This window comes from Hirundo rustica, chromosome 1 (genome assembly GCF_015227805.2).
Source record: "Hirundo rustica isolate bHirRus1 chromosome 1, bHirRus1.pri.v3, whole genome shotgun sequence".
Lineage (NCBI taxonomy): Eukaryota > Metazoa > Chordata > Aves > Passeriformes > Hirundinidae > Hirundo > Hirundo rustica.
In genome coordinates this window covers 85,197,970-85,215,707 of record NC_053450.1, presented here as the reverse complement: position 1 = coordinate 85,215,707, position 17,738 = coordinate 85,197,970, and the positions used below count along the sequence as shown (strand labels likewise).

Genomic DNA, 17,738 nt, shown 5'->3' with positions numbered 1-17,738 from the left:
CTCCTACGGTACCCCAAGGCAGCTGTATATCACTTTCAGTTGCAACTTGTGAATACTTTCTTTTTCTTTCTGTCTCTTTATTTTGACATGCATATTATGTTAGCTGATTTCAATCATGTTGCGTGAGTGGATGACATACCTTAAAAGATTAAGTTTTGCCACCTGGGACTACTCCAGAAATTCAGTACTTTACAGCATCTCATGCCCTTCTTCATCCTCTATGCGCCTGCACTATCAATAGTAGCTTTCTTCCCTATTTTATGCCAAGCGACAAGTCTTTCAAGGCTGAAGTTGATACAAGTCAGCTTGAAGTGTCATTCCCCCCCATTCCCAGAGCGGGATGGAGCTGCTGCATTGTGTACAACGCTCTGCTGCCACCTATTTGACACAAGAAATACAACGCTGTGAATGCCACAGCTGGTTTTGCCTTTCCTTTCCCCCACCTTTCTCTTCCCCTGCAGCAGCTGTTAGAACAAAACTCTCAGGGAAGTTTTTGATCACTCCTCCCTGCTCATGCCCAGAAGCAGAAACCACTTCGGCAATTACTTTCGTACTAAAAATAAAATAACTACAGTAACAGCAGAGATTTGATTATTGCAAACAAAAGAAGAATTATATGATATACCACTCTTCTCTAAAATAGGAATCCAAGTTAACAAATTTCCATTTATAGCCCAGCTCTAAATAAAATATGCTTTAAAGCAATTCAATTTGCAATTCAATTATGCAGCAGCAGAGCTCATTGAAGATTTGATTTCAGCAGGTATCCGGACGTAACTGGGACCAAGGCACTGAATGAACATGGATTCACTGGCTCTCCTCCTTCACTACACCAGACTTAAAATTCAGAAGTCAGTTAGGAAGTCAAATCACAGAGCCTCAAAGTAGAAACCACATACAAAGCACAAGATGAAGGAGGCGGTACTTTACCCATCATCAGGGTCACAAAGATAAACACCACTTCATTCATCACAGCATTCAGCCTGCTTTGTATGTGACTGCATAAAACAAGAACAGCAGCTGAAAAAAGTCCCCAGCTTGCATTTGTAAAATATCATGCAAGAGACACCCACTGAAGCTGCAAAAAAAAAAAAAAAAAAAAACTTCTAAAGGAATCTATAATCTTCAGTTACAGATCCACAACAGTGCACATTCTGCTCTTTAATTACTAAACCATACGGAAAAGTCCCGTCCCAGGGATCAGCCTGGTCCTTTTCATATCCCTGATTAAGTACTAATTTTTATATGGCTGCTTTCCCAATATACTTAAGTAACATTCGTAGGAATGTGCTCCAGCATTTACCCTGGAAATGATTCATAAGATAAAACAACAAAATTGAAGACTAAAAAAGTGCAAGCTTTTCACAGGAATTATAAATAATGTCTCTGTGATTCAAAAGCATATGAACTCTTGTGTATTTTTCTATAGAGAGGGAAAGAACACCTTTGATCAGAGCAAGAGCAGGGAGAAAAGGAGGGGTTTTGTCGCTGTAGGGAACGTGCAGGTAAGGAGAAAATGAGAGATGTGGGATAGGAGGGCACACAGGCAACACCAGCCGGCAGCAGAACTCATGAGAGTTCTTCTGTGGTAAAAATATACCCATAAACATAATGCCTTAATTTTCTAATTGGTATTAACATAAATAGTATTTGGTTTGGGGAGCAATTTGTTAATGCTTGTAATTTGCTAATAAATACTAGTACCACTGAGTGCATTATTCCATTGTTCTTTTTATGTATTCATAGCATTTGCAGCTATAATTCAAATAGTAAACTATTAAAGTTAATCTGCTTAATAAAATTAATAGTTGCACTAAGTCTTTACTAACACTTGGTTTTAAATCTATTTAGTCTGACAATATATGCTGCAATTACGGGATTGTATAAAGTTGCCATAAATATTTAGTGGACCAAGTGAAGAGGCACATATAATTCCAATTGCTAACTATTACTGGAACTACCTTCCCTTCCAGGCCACACAGAATCTGTTTGAACAGGTACTGAACACATTATACTAATTGCCCAAAATACTTCAAGTGTAAAGCTACCTAAAACCTGATCACTCAAAAGGAATTAGATTACTTAAGGAGTTTAAGGTGCACACAGCAAAGCAGCACATATAAGCATTTGAAAGAATCACTTGAGAGGCTTACTCTGCCCTCTGGTGCACTCCACCCCAGAGGGACACAGCATCCTGCACAAAACTCAGGAAAGCATCCTAACAACTGCAACAATCTGAAGGTAAAGCAGTTTAAAGGGTGTTTTGAACTAAATTGAGAGAGTTCAGCACCCTACAAGATCACACACTGGGTAATACCAGCATGAGCAAAAGCGCTACAACTCTCTGCAGGATAGAAGGTAGCCCTAGGTTTTATACCTTTGTATTTACAGCAGAGAGCCTAATTGTCCTGCCTAAGGACCAAGGCCCCATCATCAAAAGCCCTGTGCAAATACAGTATTTGCTGGCTAGCACAACAATTTTCCAGCAAGGTTGTGTTCCCCAGGCTGGTGTTACGAGCTGCCACCACCAGTAAACAGATGACAGGAGACTGACAGGTACCTGAGCATGCCACAGAACCACAGCCACACACAGGGGTCCTACACTAAGCCGAGGTACCCTAGGGCAGAAGGGCTCCATATCTATAGCCTGATAGCATAAATCAGGTTTGGAAACTCAACTTTTGTCTAGCAAATTGAACAGCTAAATTAGAAGGAATTTGATATCATATTGAGACAATAACAGTCTATAAAGCATAGATATAAAATTCTCTAATGACAGAAAATTAAGGTCTGTTTTTTTCTGTGAATAAGTTGTACTACATCTCTAGAGTATTGCTAATATCCTTTAAAATTAACTAGACTAGGATCTTGTTACAATGAACAGTCAGAATTTTTCTTCTATAAAACATACAAAATCACATTCATTTTCTCAGAAGCTTTGAGCTTCTGTGATATTAATAAGAAGCTTTGAATCCATGCAATAATAAAACAGTATACTGAATGATAAACACAAGGTACAGTATATTAATCATGAATTATGCAATTATAAGCAATTATAAGCCTTGCTACTAATGGAATATTGGAAAAAGCTTTACAATTATTTTTTAATTATTTAGCCTACAGTTTCATATAAGCAATATTGTATTAATGAAAAAAAAAGTTTAAAAGTCCAAGTGCCCAACAACAAACACCTTTTTTTGCCATGAGAAACCATTGCAGAATCAGAACCAAACTATGTACATACAGTTAGCAGATAAAAACAGAAGTAGCATCATTAAGATTTATTTGTTAATGATATTTATGTGTGATAAACCCCCCCATCCAACTAATTAGAGAGGAGTATCCCTGTTTAATGGACCATACTACTAAAACACATCTCCAGTGCAAAATAATTATTCTCAGAATTAATCCATCAAATAGACAATGACAGCAATCAGAATTTTGTTCCAGTTACTGAGGTATTTAAAGCTAAGGAAAACCAAACTGAAGAGTTTCCAACAAAAGGAGCTTTAAATAAAGAGCTCTTCTGTAAGGAGGGCACATTTCCCAAACCTGGCTATTGACCAGCATGAGACTTTGAAAGGATGCCAGAACTCTGCAATCAGAAGACTTCAGCACTCAGTTCCACGCTCAGTTATCTAGCTCCTTGGCTTTCCCCATAGCTCACTGTGCACGTGCAGCGAAAGCGCCTTCTTCGTGTGAGACTGCCTCAGAGCGACACAGGCCTTGTCATGGATCGTTTTCAGCTACACTAGCTGCATGGACAGAAGAGTGGTGGGGAAGAGTACTGCCCCTACAACATCACTGATAAAACCTGCAGGAGAATTTTAATTATCAGATTTAGTTGTGTACTAAACAGGAGGATGCTAGCTTCCATGCCGTGAGCCAAACACTACCTTCTTCACGAGGAAGTTGCACAGCACCATCTCCTCCCAGCAATTATCACAAACACAATTACAACTGCAGGAAGAAAGCATCCCGTAAAAGACTGCGATAGGAAATGAAAAAGATGACCTGTTTCCGATACGGTTCACGTTCCTCCAACCGTGAGGAGTCTGAGGATGCAAACAGGCTTTACAATGTGATGTAGTAGTAGGTAAGGCTTTCTTCAGGTAAGCTAAGAAAGCTCATACTCATATATCCTGCTCCTCATGGGCGAATTTTGCCATCCTGACATCTGTTACGGGGACAACGCAGCGGGTGGAAGCCAGAAGGTTTCTGGAGGGCATTGATAACCTGACATAGGTGACTGAAAAACTTCTAAGGGGAAATGCTATGAACAGGTAATGCTTACAGTCAAGGAGGAGCTGGTCAGGGTAGTCTTAGGCCACAAAGGCTGAAGGGACTGGAGCATGTCTCGTGAAGAGAAGCTGAAAGAGCTGGGGTTGCTTAGCCTGAAGAAGGCTCAGGGTGATGTCCCTGATGTGTCACCTGATGAGTGGGATGGGAAAGGATCACTGAGACAGACTCTTCTCAGCAGTATACAGTGACAGGAGGTGAGGCAATGGTCAGAAATTAAAATGCAGGAAACGCGCCATTTAAAAAATGTGAAAATTTGTGGTGGTGTGTGCTGTTCTTTTCCTGTAAGAGTGAAAGAACTACACAGGTGAGGAAACAGGTTGCTCAGGGAGGTTTTGGGGTCCCCATCCTACTTAACACTAGATTCCCAAAGAACTGCAGTTCAAAGCAGGATGACGTGTAAAGACTGGATAGAGAAAATGAGGCTGAACTGTTTATTTAATACCCATGAAGTGAATGTGCTACTGTTTTCTGAACATCCCACGGTGAGGCCACAGTGCAGAGAGCTAATCCCTGTTTCTCCAAAACAGACAGGAATGCACACTGGATAATTTGTTCCTACTGATGATATCATTTTGTTAAGTTTACTGTTTTTAATAAGAAACAAGTTTCAGTCTTCTCTCACTTTCTCCCATGTACGAGATCAGATCAGCCTCCCAGTGACCTACTTTATGAGTCACAGTCCTCACTATTTATGATTCAGAAAAATGTCTTCTCTGACAGTATTTCCCAGACTACTGTGAGTTCATTCCAAGAACCAATTTCATCTTCATTGGTTTCCTACAGGAAACCAGACCAACTTCCTATGATTTTATTTTCCTTCATTTCAGCATGGCTCACATAAACTAACTGGAAGTGAGAGTGATAGAAAACTTCATTCTGCATAAACACAAGCCAATACAAACACCACCAAAAAAAATCCTGAAGACGTCACTGGTTCAAAGTGACCAGAATGTGAAGCAAGCTAAGATTAGAAGTTCTCTTCCCTCCTTCCTCAAACATGATGCACACAAGTAAATTCAGTAAGTCTATATAACCACAGTCTAATGCTAACAGCTGTTTAGGTCTCTGGTGAAGATATTCACCTGAACAGATGGCCAAGTTCTACTCCCTGTTTCAACACTGGGAATTGTTTTAAAATGCTAAACGCTGTTGGACTGTTTTTAAGTTCTACCAATAACATAGTCAAGTTCCCCGACCACCTCAGTCAACAGACTCGAGGCGCTTACAACCTTCTCTCCTCACCTGCAACAACAGAAGTGGTACTGGAGACGACAGGAAGCATAAGAAGAATTTCATCTAGACTTCCCATATGACTGCTAACATTGCCTAAGTATCAGCCTGCTGCATCCAGGTCAGCTTCTCAAAGAGCCATTTTCATTGTCCTCCAAGACATTAGATTTCCAAAAGCCGAGAGTCAGTGCCAGATCTGCATTGGCTCAGAATCACAGAGAAGTCTGAGCTGGAAGGGGACCTAGAAGGATCATCAAGTCCAACTCTTCAATGAATGGCCCACATGGGAATCAAACCCACAATCTTGGCATTATTAGCTCCATGCTCTAACCAACTGAGCTAATCATGCAGTGAGACATTTGAGGAATAATCCTTCCCATAACTCATGGCATAATCATCCAAGAATCTATAGCAGCAGCACGAGCACCACTATTACCCCTTTAAGCCCTCCAATGCTGTGACCAAGCTGTTGCAGCTGCAGCAGGCATGTGGAGATAGATGATGTTAGCATGGTCCTAACATTCTAGTTTCCAATTAAGAGGGACAGGTAATCCCACAGAGATTGCTATAGAGTGAACCAGTTCAAGAAAAGGGATGCAGGGACACCTAGCCATAGACTGCAAATATCCAGCACAGTTTACTGGCTCAGATTTCACTTCACAAAGCAGCAGTTCAGTTATCTTCTGGACCATCTTCTACGCCCTTGGACTCATATAGCCCTGTTGTTATACTGCTGTACACGAGCTAATAAACCAGACCCGTGTTAATGCAGTTAATTCCATCACACAAGCAAATTAAAAGCACAATTATTCTAATTTCATGTCTGTATTCTGCTGTGTGTGATGTCAATAACTGCAGTCTTTCAATGTGATTTCCTCTTGCTGCGTGTTCCAAAGCTTACAGTGACAGGAACAATACATTGCTTTTTGTGGGAAGGCTTACTTAGAAAAACTAAAACCAAACTGATTTTCAGGAGGCTTAAACACTCCTTCACATCTCACCTCAAGAGAAACCAGGGAATATTATCGCTTTAGAATGCTTACAACATTGCACGCAATAAGGACAGGACGTATGACTGAAACACAATTTATTTTAATGACTATTTGCCACCCGGACATCAGCTTCAGTTTGTAATCATGAAGTATGAATGAGGATTTTGCATGTAAATAGTGGTCGCTTGTTAGTAAACTGAGCTTTTACAGCAGTGTAGCTTAATAAACGTAAACCACAAAGTTATTGCCTCTATTATTCATTTTCCATCCTTTTGATGCAGCAGTATTTGTCGGGGTCAGATTACTAGTTTTTAATGACCTCTTTTTATTCCCGTTTCTATAACTTGATTTTTTGTAACCAAAACCCCCAAAGTGTAGTAATACCTCAGGTGGTAACAGAGATGTTTTTTCTGTTTGTAGGTCAATATTTCAGAGTATCGCCTGCATGAAAACTGGTATAGGAGAAGCCTTTCTAGAAGTGATGCACTCTGATACAAACCAAATAACGTTGTTTTAAGTACTGCTTGACCTAAGAACACTGCATAATTTTTTCAGCTAGGACTGATCAGCAGCAAAGTCTACAGCAAAAGCTGTTTCACATTGCAGAAAAAGCAGACTTTTAAACACACAGATTTGGTTGATAATGACAATTTAACCTCCTCTTCTGACACAAATATACATTGAGTAGCAAATTCATGCAGTAATTGCACCACAGCAAACATGACTGTCTTGACTGAAGGCAGCATTTATCCGATGAAATTAACAGTTGCTAAAATGGCTATAAATGCTGCAGTCTAAATTAATCAAGGCAATATACTGACACCACCAACACAGTCACAATTCTCAGCGCTAGAGAAGGTTACTCACCTTGACATGGCTCTGAGCTCCCAGGTTGTAAATCTCAGAGGGCTTGACTTCATTAATGATCTTCACCAGGCAGGTGCTGTCTGTGAGATCTCCATAGTGCAGCTTCATGTCTTCAGAGTTAAGGACACAGAGTTAATACACTTTAATCTCGGAACAATGTTCCATTCTTGGTCCATATCCTATTTCAGGTCAAGGTCTGAGTAAACATTTATCGGAATAAGTCAAGAGATCACCAGCTAAACTTGGGTTTGCTTGGTTTTTTTTCTCCCCGCTTTAATGACAACATACATTTCCCCACAGAAGGATTGAATAGTATTTCAGATTCTTTTTTCAATAATCTTATTTATCTAGCAACATTTATATCATTTGTTTAATAGCTTACACTTAAATTTTCCCAGGTTGTATAAATAAATTCAATGTCAGATACAGAATACCAGTCAGAGAAATGGGGCATTTTTTAGTTTGGGGCTCCAATTTTTCACTCAAAATGTTTTAATTACTTCTTAAGTATACATCAATGGCTTTCTTCTCCTTCCCGAAACACTGCACAGGGTTTAGTTTCTCACTGTAATTTCACAACACAACAAAAATGTGTAAGTTACCTGGTAGATGAACATTTAGATAACATTACAGTACAACCTGCTACATTTGTTACTACTGTTTCTCCATTTAAATAAATACAGGTGCACACTGGAAAATAATTTAAGAGAATAGTTTAACTGTCAATGAAACGTGGTTTGCGATACTTTGCATCAAAATCTCAAAATTGGTTAGATATAGATGTTATTTATCCTTTCCAGACTTCAGTTTCTTTCTGATTTCTGTGTAAAAAAGTAGGTAAAAGCATGAAACCAGCTCCTATTAAAATTTAAAGAGAAAGCTGCAATGGTTTATCAAGCTGTCCTTGTTCTCAGATCCTGACCTGTCAAGAAGATATTGTAAAAGTGAAATTCACAAAATAGATCTCCTTTTTGCTCTTATTTTAAATAAAATTGGAAAGTCAAACAAACACACTGCTATTCACAGATCTTTCCAATAAGTTCTAACTATTGACGGACTTAGCAGTTTACATTTACTTGTCATTTATCTAGATTTCCATTTGATATTTATTACCTAAACAATTTTTTCTTTATTATTTTTTTAGTCCTGAAATACAAGGCTTATTACAAGAGGTATGAATCCACAATAAATTTTTTAACTGCTGTTGAGATATGTGAACTTTATTATTATTTATGCTGGTTTAGTTTTTTCTTTTTAACAATATAAAACAGCAAGGAAGTTAACAGATCACATGGTTCTCAGACATTCAGCACTGTACGTCCCCATAAAACATGGGCATGAGATTCTTCAGGTTGATAAAGTAATACAGCTATAGTATATTCTTGAAATATGTTTTCACAACCACATCAGTTGAAAAGTACATTCTGAAGGGACTTCAGACCCAGCTGAAGCTGTGGCTAACAGGCAATGCTAGGCAGGAAAGAGATGCCAGAGCCTGTGTTCCTCTTCCCACACCAAAGACATGCAGTCCTGCCGTGACCCTCAGGCCAGAGAGCAGTTTCAGAGCTTCCCAGGGGAAGGTGGGCTGTCAGCTGAGCTGACCCAGGAAACAGGGACACCAGCCCACTATTACCATAAATTTAATGCTCTCAAGGAGACTGCTTATTTTGGTCCACAATCAAGTCTTCAAAGTTTCTCATCCAAATGCCTTTCTGAAGGAGAGCAGGGAATGAAGCTATGTTCCCTCCTGACCCGTGAAATAGAGAGTCCTTCAAAAATGAATGGCTAAGCAGAAACGCTTACTAGAAATGGGGTTTATTTGGTGCACAGATTCGTGAACACAGATCAAATATCAGAACCTTTGGACACTAGTAATATTATCCAATCTAAAATCCTCCTTAGCATGCAACATCTGGAGGGCTTGCTCTAGGATACACCTTGTCTTCCTTCCTGTGCTCCCTAATTTTTTCACACAAAGAAGTTCACTGTCTATGAAGAGCACCATCTTGCAACATGCAATCGATTCCTCACGGGAAAAACACACATGGCAAAGATAAAATTAGGGTTTGCTCACATGAACCACTATTGCTTCTTCGCTTCCTCTAGTACTGCCTGGAAACCCATTGTTTTCAAGCAGTTTCCATGGAGCAGCCTTTCCTGAGATTCCAAATCCTATTCCTTCTCCTCCCATTCATGTGGTTACATTCTTCAGTTAAAGGAAAATTAGATAAGAAGGGAAAAAATTAACGTCTGCTTTCTCTTTTCTTCCTTCCATCCCTTTCCTTAATTGTTTGTATGTATATTCATTTTGATCTACATTGTCTTCTCAAATCACTTTTCATAACCACAAGATGGTCCTCACAACGCACAGGTTCTTGTTAGATTTCATTTTCTTCATTCTACCTTGTGAGCCAAGAATGCAAGTCATGGGAAACAATTCTTACATTGTTCTTGACAGAAATACAAGTTTCAGTATTCTTCATAAAGATATTTTGTTCAATTCTACCCCTCTCTTAATCAGATACTTTAATGAGCAGCATACTGTAGGTAGCAAATAACCAGAGCAATATCATGTCATAAATTAAGCATTTTTTCAATAAAAATTGCAAGCAAAGACCAAAGGGAATCTCTAAGTTGCATTTTTTATTAAATTTGATAAAATTAGGCTCTGTTTAAACATGGTGTGAAGCAGACTTCAAAGACATGATTTTTTACACCACGGAGATACTTGTTGTTAACAGTACCTTAATCTGGACTATTTAGGACAGCTTGCACAACTCTACAAAATAGACAGAGCATGAAGAACTGTGTGCTTGTTACAGGGCTCAATCCTTCTGCTGAACAGGAGCCATCCAACATTTGAGCTGTTTCTCACTGAAAGACCAGTTAACTTCCTTAAAGGTAGAATAAACAAATTTTTGCCATGTGCACACTAATGGTAATAATTTCAACTATCCAGGTTATTGGTAACAGAGAATATGGTAAAATTGTCAGCAAATTTCCAAGAGCAATGCCTTGCCTTCAGGTAAAAGCAGGTACTGCCTTCCTTGGGTGCAGGAATTCAGAAGGTCCAAAGATTCATTATTCTTGTCATCAGTAAGAGCTGATCATGTCTTATTCATGCTCTTCTACCGGCTGTTTCCAAACCTTCACCTCCCTCAGACAACATGGAGCTCATGAGGAAACACAGGTGGAATATTTAAGATAACTACCTCAAAAAAATGTCCATGTGTAACTATTTTGAAATCTCAGTATTTTTAACCTCGCATAGCATTTTCCAGGCCCAGCCATTTTCTAACTGTTACTGCCCAGCTATTTCTGAGCTGTGGCAACTTTTCTACACAACATAAAGTGCTTTCCTGGGTCTCTCATATCTTCCCCTTTTAAAACACACACACACAAACATCCATATTTCATGCCACATCTTCTTCAGAGAAAAATGGTCATTTTTCTTTCTGAGATAGAGCAGCTAGCTAGCACTAGCAGAAGAAAACTCAATTCCCTTCCTGTTCCCAGGGATCTTTCTCCACCAAACACACAGGCCAGACTAAACACAACATATACCACCTTAAATATGAAAGCAGTCTTACTTCCTTCAATGTGAGCCTGTGGATTCTTATAGAGATGTTCAATCCGGCCTGTATTAAATGAGCTGGACCGACGAACAATGCCATGCACCTGGGGATTGAACAGGGAAAAATAGAAAAGCGGTAAACATCAAGAGGAAAGTGTTCATTACCCTAACTCAAAATTCTCGTGTACACGGGCTTAACACTTTTATCAGGTAATCAGAGCTCATCTCTATTCCTAAAGATGAACAGTTATCCAATTCACAAACATGATACTGGAAGATAAGGACACATGCTGTCATATTTACTTTAGCACCATTGAGTGGTTTCCCCTTCACCCTTGCTGACACCACTAGCAGCCCAAACGTCACACACAGTATAGAAAACACGCTGAATTGGCCCCAGAGCACCACCTCCTAGTGAGGGAGGCTTGACAACATTACTGGAGTTGAAGAAGCAACGCGTGAATGCCAAGAAAACCATTGCTCCTTGGTTGTAGAGAAGTCTTTCTGGAGGCAGAGACAGGCATAGGAAAGGCAGCAGCAGGACATGAGGTATGGAAGGACAGAGTGGGCAGAGAAGAGAGAAGAGGAGAAAGAAGGGAGACAAGGGGAAAGAAGGAGCAGCAGCCGCAAGGCTCCAACGTATTTTAAAAATGAGCTGTCATTCACTTTTCTGGTGTGCTGGCAGAACAGCCAGAACAGTCAGTGCTGTTTTGTAGACCTCATGAGTCACAGCTCTCCAGTGGGTTACAAGAGACACAGACAAGCTTAAGGCTGAAGCCCAGGTTGGGAATTTCCTTTAACCTGCCACGATAAATAAGCTGGCGAAAAAAAAGCTACACTGGTTCTGACTAACATTAAAGAAAAGACTGTTTGTGCCTAATACATTAGAGAAATTTTTCAAACACTGACCCTGTTTCCTCCTGCCCTGTAAGACAGCCCCATGATGCCCTGCTGCCAAAATTCGTGTTAGCTTTGGTTACCAGCTACAGAAGTTGTGCTTGCACAAATGAAATCAAACTGAAGCACCTGACTGTCCTCCACCTCTCCCTGGCTTTTATTTCTGGAAGTGATCCCTTGCACTTTGATGCATCCTAGACTTGGTTTGTTGAGGCCATCCTTTTACTCTCCCACTCAATGTCAACTTGCAAGAATAGAAAAGCAAGAACAGGCAGCATTTTAGTTTAGTTTGGGGATTTTTGTCTTACACATAACACAAGCTATGGTTATTGACAAAGAAAATACTTTTTATTTCATCTTAAATCCAAAATTTAACCAAGTAAAAAGGTGCACACAACTGCCGATTGAGACCAGATTTAAGAATGACATTATGGCAGCAAGACTTAAAAGAGCTCAGTAACTTCATCTTTACAACTCACAGGTCAACTTTATGAAGCCAATTTCCTTGAACAAAATCTCTGGTGTGTCCTGTCACATTGCACACAACATACCATGTCCTACAGTTCAAATTAAACTATCCACAACTGAATAAAACATTTGCACTTTCAGGATAAATGAGGCACTGAGAAATGTGCCCCCCAAATGAAATTTCCATCAAATAATGGATTTATGAAGATACATTATAAAAAAATTTCATTAAAAGCCCCATGAAAAATAATACTTTATAGATTGTGTGGATAATTTATAGGGACATCAAGTTTACAGCGAAACACTTTCAAAAAAAGACACTTTCATAATAACTTCACTTTCACAAATGATGCTGAAAATATTTTGAGTACTCAAAAAAACCTATTACTTTGCCAAGTAAAATATCAGACTCTGCAGTTTTAATGCAACTAATTATTTTAAGGAAGCAAACTGAGATACCCAACAACAGAGGAGGTTTAAATTAAGTATTAGGAAAAAATTTATTCATGGAGAGTGTTGTCAAAACTAGAAAAGGCTGCCCAGAGAAGTGGTCGAGTCACCAACCCTGTAAATTTTAAGAGATAAGTAGATCTAGCATTTAGGAAGATAGTTTAGTGGTGGACTTGGCAACGTTGGGTTAACAATCAGACTGGATTATCTCGGAGGTCATTGCCAAGACCTCACTTATTCTGTGATTCTTCTAGCAAAATTAAATATTTTGGCTTAAAGTTCTGATGAGAGGCTTCTTGAGCATTCAGTTATCTATCTCTGAATTAAGTCATGCTGAAATTCATGTTCATCTGAAAGGCTGACCAATAAGTCAAATCTTGCCAGCTCAAAAGCTTGATGAAAGATTTGGCTTGCAAGAGCTTTGTGCCTGCTCATGACTGCGATACAAACTTTTGACCAACGAGATGTGCTAAATGCAACCCTCTCAGGACTTCAAAAGATTCAGTAAACAGACTAATCCAGAGAGCCTGTTACATCCAGCTATAAAAAATAATGTGAACCCCGCTTTTTTTTTGCTTTTCTTTCTTTTCTTTTTCTCCCACTCCTTATTCTGGTATGCACATACAAGAGCAAGAAAACCTGTCAAATGCTTAATCCATGACAGCAATATTACCGTAAGAAAACTGATGAAAGGTACCTTTGTCTGCATGGGACAAGTGAAATGCCAACTCCGTGACAGCCCAAAATGTATGCAAACAGGTTAATCTAGTTAAGAATGTATCAGTGGAATTTTCTCAACAAAGCCAGATCTTCAAACACATTGAAATCAAAAAAAAGTCAAATGAAGCATCTCAATTAGGGAACCAATCAGTTATCTTATGCACAATCGTGTTCAGTTATTTAGAGGTGTCTAAATGGAAAGACAGGAAAGAATTCCAAGAAACTGACGGAGAGCTGAAGAACAGAAGGAAAAAAACTCTACCCAATTATAGCAAACTTTGCGTTGTCGAAAGGGTAATATTTCATTTGCTGTTGTCAGTTCTCACCTTCATTGTGGACTATGGGAGAATATGTGGTTTTGCCTTCAAACTAGCAAAAGCAACCAAAATGATATAACTCGTCCCCAAAGGGACTGGAGAAATACTGAAAAATAATCAATTTACAACACTGAAAAGCCAACTTCAATAAGCAAATTAAACAATAAAGCAAAAGAAAGGATGGAATAAGCAAAGCAAGGTTAACCTGGTACAAAGTATGGGAAGCACAGACTAGTTGAGAAGAGACTTCTCACTAAGCTGTGAAGCAGTACGACAATAAAAGAAATAAAATCCAATATTAAAACAAGCACTAACTTTTACTAAATCCCCAAAAATACTACATTGCGGGGAGATTAATTTGACCACCCCATTTCCTTCCATTATCATAGATTTTAGAAGCATCTTGTATGACCAAGAAGGCAAATATTTTTGCATTGATGCTCACATCAGTTCAAATCCTTCAAATCATATCACAACAATAGCAACAATGTGATTGTTGCTTTCCTGGACCACAAGAAATGTGATTTTTGCCAGGGAAAATTATGCAGCAAAAAGGAATCAGACTCAACGCATTTCAAGGGAAAAGTAAGCAAAAATTAATGTGCTAAGCAATAATTAATTAATCTAAGAGAAAAGACAGAAAGTAACTGTACCAAAGAACAACTTGCTTGAGGTTTGTTGTTTGGGGTTTTTTTTAGGGTTTGTTTGTTTCTTTTTGAACAGAGAAAGCAAAAATGTAAGGCTTTCATTGCTGAAATATAACTGCCAAAATAAAAGGGCCTTTACTGTGGAGAGAGAGGTGGGGAAAGAGAACAAACAAGAGAGTCTTATTCCTTTATGTGGTACACTGCATCATAAATTATTCCCTAATTCCTTACAGTTTTGGCTCACACAGGTCACTGCTTATCTGAGCTGGCGGGAAACATGCAAAGCAGCTATACCCCGAGGAGAAGAGGGAATCCACCAGTGGACATTAGATGATAAATAGTACAATAACCTGGCATGATTACAGGCCATGCTGCACATTCCTCTCCCAAGTTTTGATTTGTTATCTAGGACTGGAGTGGAAAACATACACAGAGAAGGACAGAAGCAGAGGAAGCGGGCTGGAGCTGCAGCATCCAAACAACTCCATCAGCCTGCAGTCAGAGTCACTCACCTCATAGCCTTTTTCCAACAGGAACTCAGCCAAGTACGATCCATCCTGGGAAGAGCAAGATAGAGGAAAATGTTAGAAACACATTGAATAGCCCTGGGAGATTTGGACTGCTTAAGATCTCAAAAGAAGGAAGAAAAAAAACTTATAGTGAGTAGACCGGGTAACAAGCCTATACTTTGATTTCTCCAGATTCATACACTGACCTAAAAATAATACAGACTCTCTTTAGTTAATTTTAGACTATGAAGCAGTATATTTTAAGATGACTTGCTTACAAACGCTGGTTGAGAACTCCCATCTCTTGAATCTCTTCCCAAGTTCCATTATAAAGTGCCTGGGGACTATCTTTCCAAAATATCCTAACCACGGTCGTTGAATTTGAACTATTTAAGAGATAGGGAAGGAAAAACATGTAAAAAAAATAGTACAAGCTTGGCATTCTCTGCAAACCATCGTGCCTCTGTAGGCATCTTGTCATGCTGGCGTCTCCATTGCCCAGGTGCTCCTTCTACAAGGCTTCTTGAAGGCAGTAATAACTTCTACCTTGCCTGACCTACTGAGTTTTCAAAAACATCCCTAGCACACCTTAAACTACACAATAAAAGGCGTTTTCAAATTTTAAATATATGTCATTGAAGGTTGAGAATTTGGGTCATTTAATTTCAGGGATTTTTCCTATTTTTTTTTTTTTCTCCTTTGAAATCCTTGTCAGACTTAAATTATTAAGCTTCCCAAAAGCAAATACTTTAAAATATGTTTTAAAGTTACATCACCTTTATAAATGTGTACACACCATCACAAACCCAGCAAAATTTACCCCCCCAAAAGAGTTATCACTAACCAATTCAATGATTACCCATGCCCAAAGTCTGCAGCTTTCACTGACTTCTTGAATTGCTTGTTCCTTTAATATGTGAACGTACTCCACAAGACACAAGTGATTTGCTACAAAAAAACCATAAAAACCAAAACCTATGCTTACAGGTTTAAACTTCGTTATGTGGATCTGCTCTATCATAGACATGGCTGCAAACATTTAAACAGACATACCTCTCTCATCATCCCTTAAAAACATGCTGCTCCAAAGAAAAATCTTCTTTTTATCTCATATTAAATGTTTGGGGATTTTTTGCCTCATAGAGAACCTAAGAAGAATAACACACTAAAGTAAGAAATTTTAGATGCAGTAAGAGGCCCTGTAGGAGCAGGGCTGCCAAGGGAAATTGCTCACTGCATTGATGGCAAAATCCTGGGTACCTGAACGCAAAATGGCCCGGCACAGCGCACAAGGGGCACGTTGCTCTATGTTTAAAAGTGCAGCACTAGAAAAGGAATTATTTAATGATAACATGCTTCATAAAGTCTCACACAGTCTAGGAGGGCTTGAAACCATGAAAGTTTCAGCTTCCATCTTTCTCTCACTACATGTACATGTGCGTGCACAGATCTTCACAGGGCTATAGCCCTGTAATAGCAGTCTATGACACTAGTTAATCAGGAAAATAATGAACCACATGTGCCATGGCTGCACTGGAAGAATATGTACATCAAATGACAAGAACAAGACCCTACCGAAAGGAGAAATTCAAAGAATATTCAACAGAAAATCGGCAGAAATGTGAGTGCAAAGGAGGAGATGACAGCTACCTTGTCATCTTTTTCATTAGCAACTCCTCCAGGATGTAGCAGAGGGGAACAGTTCCTAGTTCTCCTCGGCTGCTCAGTCCACTACAACATAAAATTATAAATAAAATTTTAAAAAGAAGGTGAAAGTGGGAGACCCAGTGAGGCAAAGGAGATTAAAAAAGAAAGACTGTGATTACTTAGGAAGTTGATGGGAAACAGACTTAACTAGGATTGAACCCTGTCAATAAGGTCTTGTTCTTCTCACCCAGGCCATTGCTCAAAGTTTCCAGTCACCCTGGAACATTTTGAACCAGCAGTGGCACTTGCTTCCTCTGCGCTTCCTTTCCAGGTCTATCAAGTGATAGGGCAGGGCTTTACAATGAGTGGGAAACAGGCAGCAAGTGTGAAAGCTCCTGCTTTCTGGCTCTGGCACAGCACAGCTGATTTACTGTCTGGTAATCGCACACAGTGCAGATCCGCGCTGTCCTGCGCCGCGATACCGTATCGCATGCGGCCCCAGGGTTCACGTTTCCCTTCCTTTTCTTTTCAGTACAGCAGCCTGTCAGTGGGAATGGCAATCACAACAGCCATCAAAGCCTCAAAGAGTTTGCAGCTGGTAAGGACAGCACAGTTTCCAACTTCTCCTAATGACGTCAGGGAGTAAATAATAAGTAAGCTTTGTAAATTGATTTAAACCTTTAGCTATAAGAGACTATATTACACACAAATTCTACTATCAAAGGTATTAATTTGCATTTATACTACAAAGTCTTCAAGATGCAGGAATCCCTGAACCAGAAAAGGAACTAGGTGTTAAATTATCATATAATATAGGTGCTATTATACTTCCTTTGAGATTTTAGGTTTGCTATATAAAGTACTCAGCTAATGCTATTCAGTTTATAACAATCAACAAACTATCAGAAGACAGAAGCAGGTCTCTATCTGTAGACAAATCAGTCTTGAAATAAAATTCCCTACAATCTGCCTTTTAGTAGGAGTACAATGAGGCCTGACTCTGTCCAGATATGTCAGATCAACTTGAACAATCAAAACAGTTTAACAAGACTGACTAAATGAACTACCTCAGTTTAAACAGTTCCTCATCAGCACAGTCTGGCACCTCAGATTTGAAT

The 17,738-nt window shown here is 39.2% G+C and overlaps 1 protein-coding gene across 6 annotated transcripts in view; it reads right to left on the bottom strand.

Moving 5' to 3' along the window:
• The window catches only part of GMDS (GDP-mannose 4,6-dehydratase), a 411,509-nt gene that overhangs the window by 335,727 nt on the left and 58,044 nt on the right, over positions 1-17,738 (bottom strand). For 3 of the 6 annotated variants that reach the window (XM_040075329.2, XM_040075319.1, XM_040075309.1), the window contains exons 2-4: positions 14,977-15,021; positions 10,982-11,069; positions 7,392-7,501 (exon numbers count right to left, since the gene is read on the bottom strand). In XM_040075329.2, coding sequence (XP_039931263.1) covers positions 7,392-7,501; positions 10,982-11,069; positions 14,977-15,021 — 243 coding nt within the window. Of the gene's footprint in view, positions 1-7,391; positions 7,502-10,981; positions 11,070-14,976; positions 15,022-16,026; positions 16,100-16,623; positions 16,705-17,738 lie in introns of those variants that run through there. The other 3 variants (XM_040075302.2, XM_040075297.1, XM_040075334.2) reach the window with 2 other exon arrangements.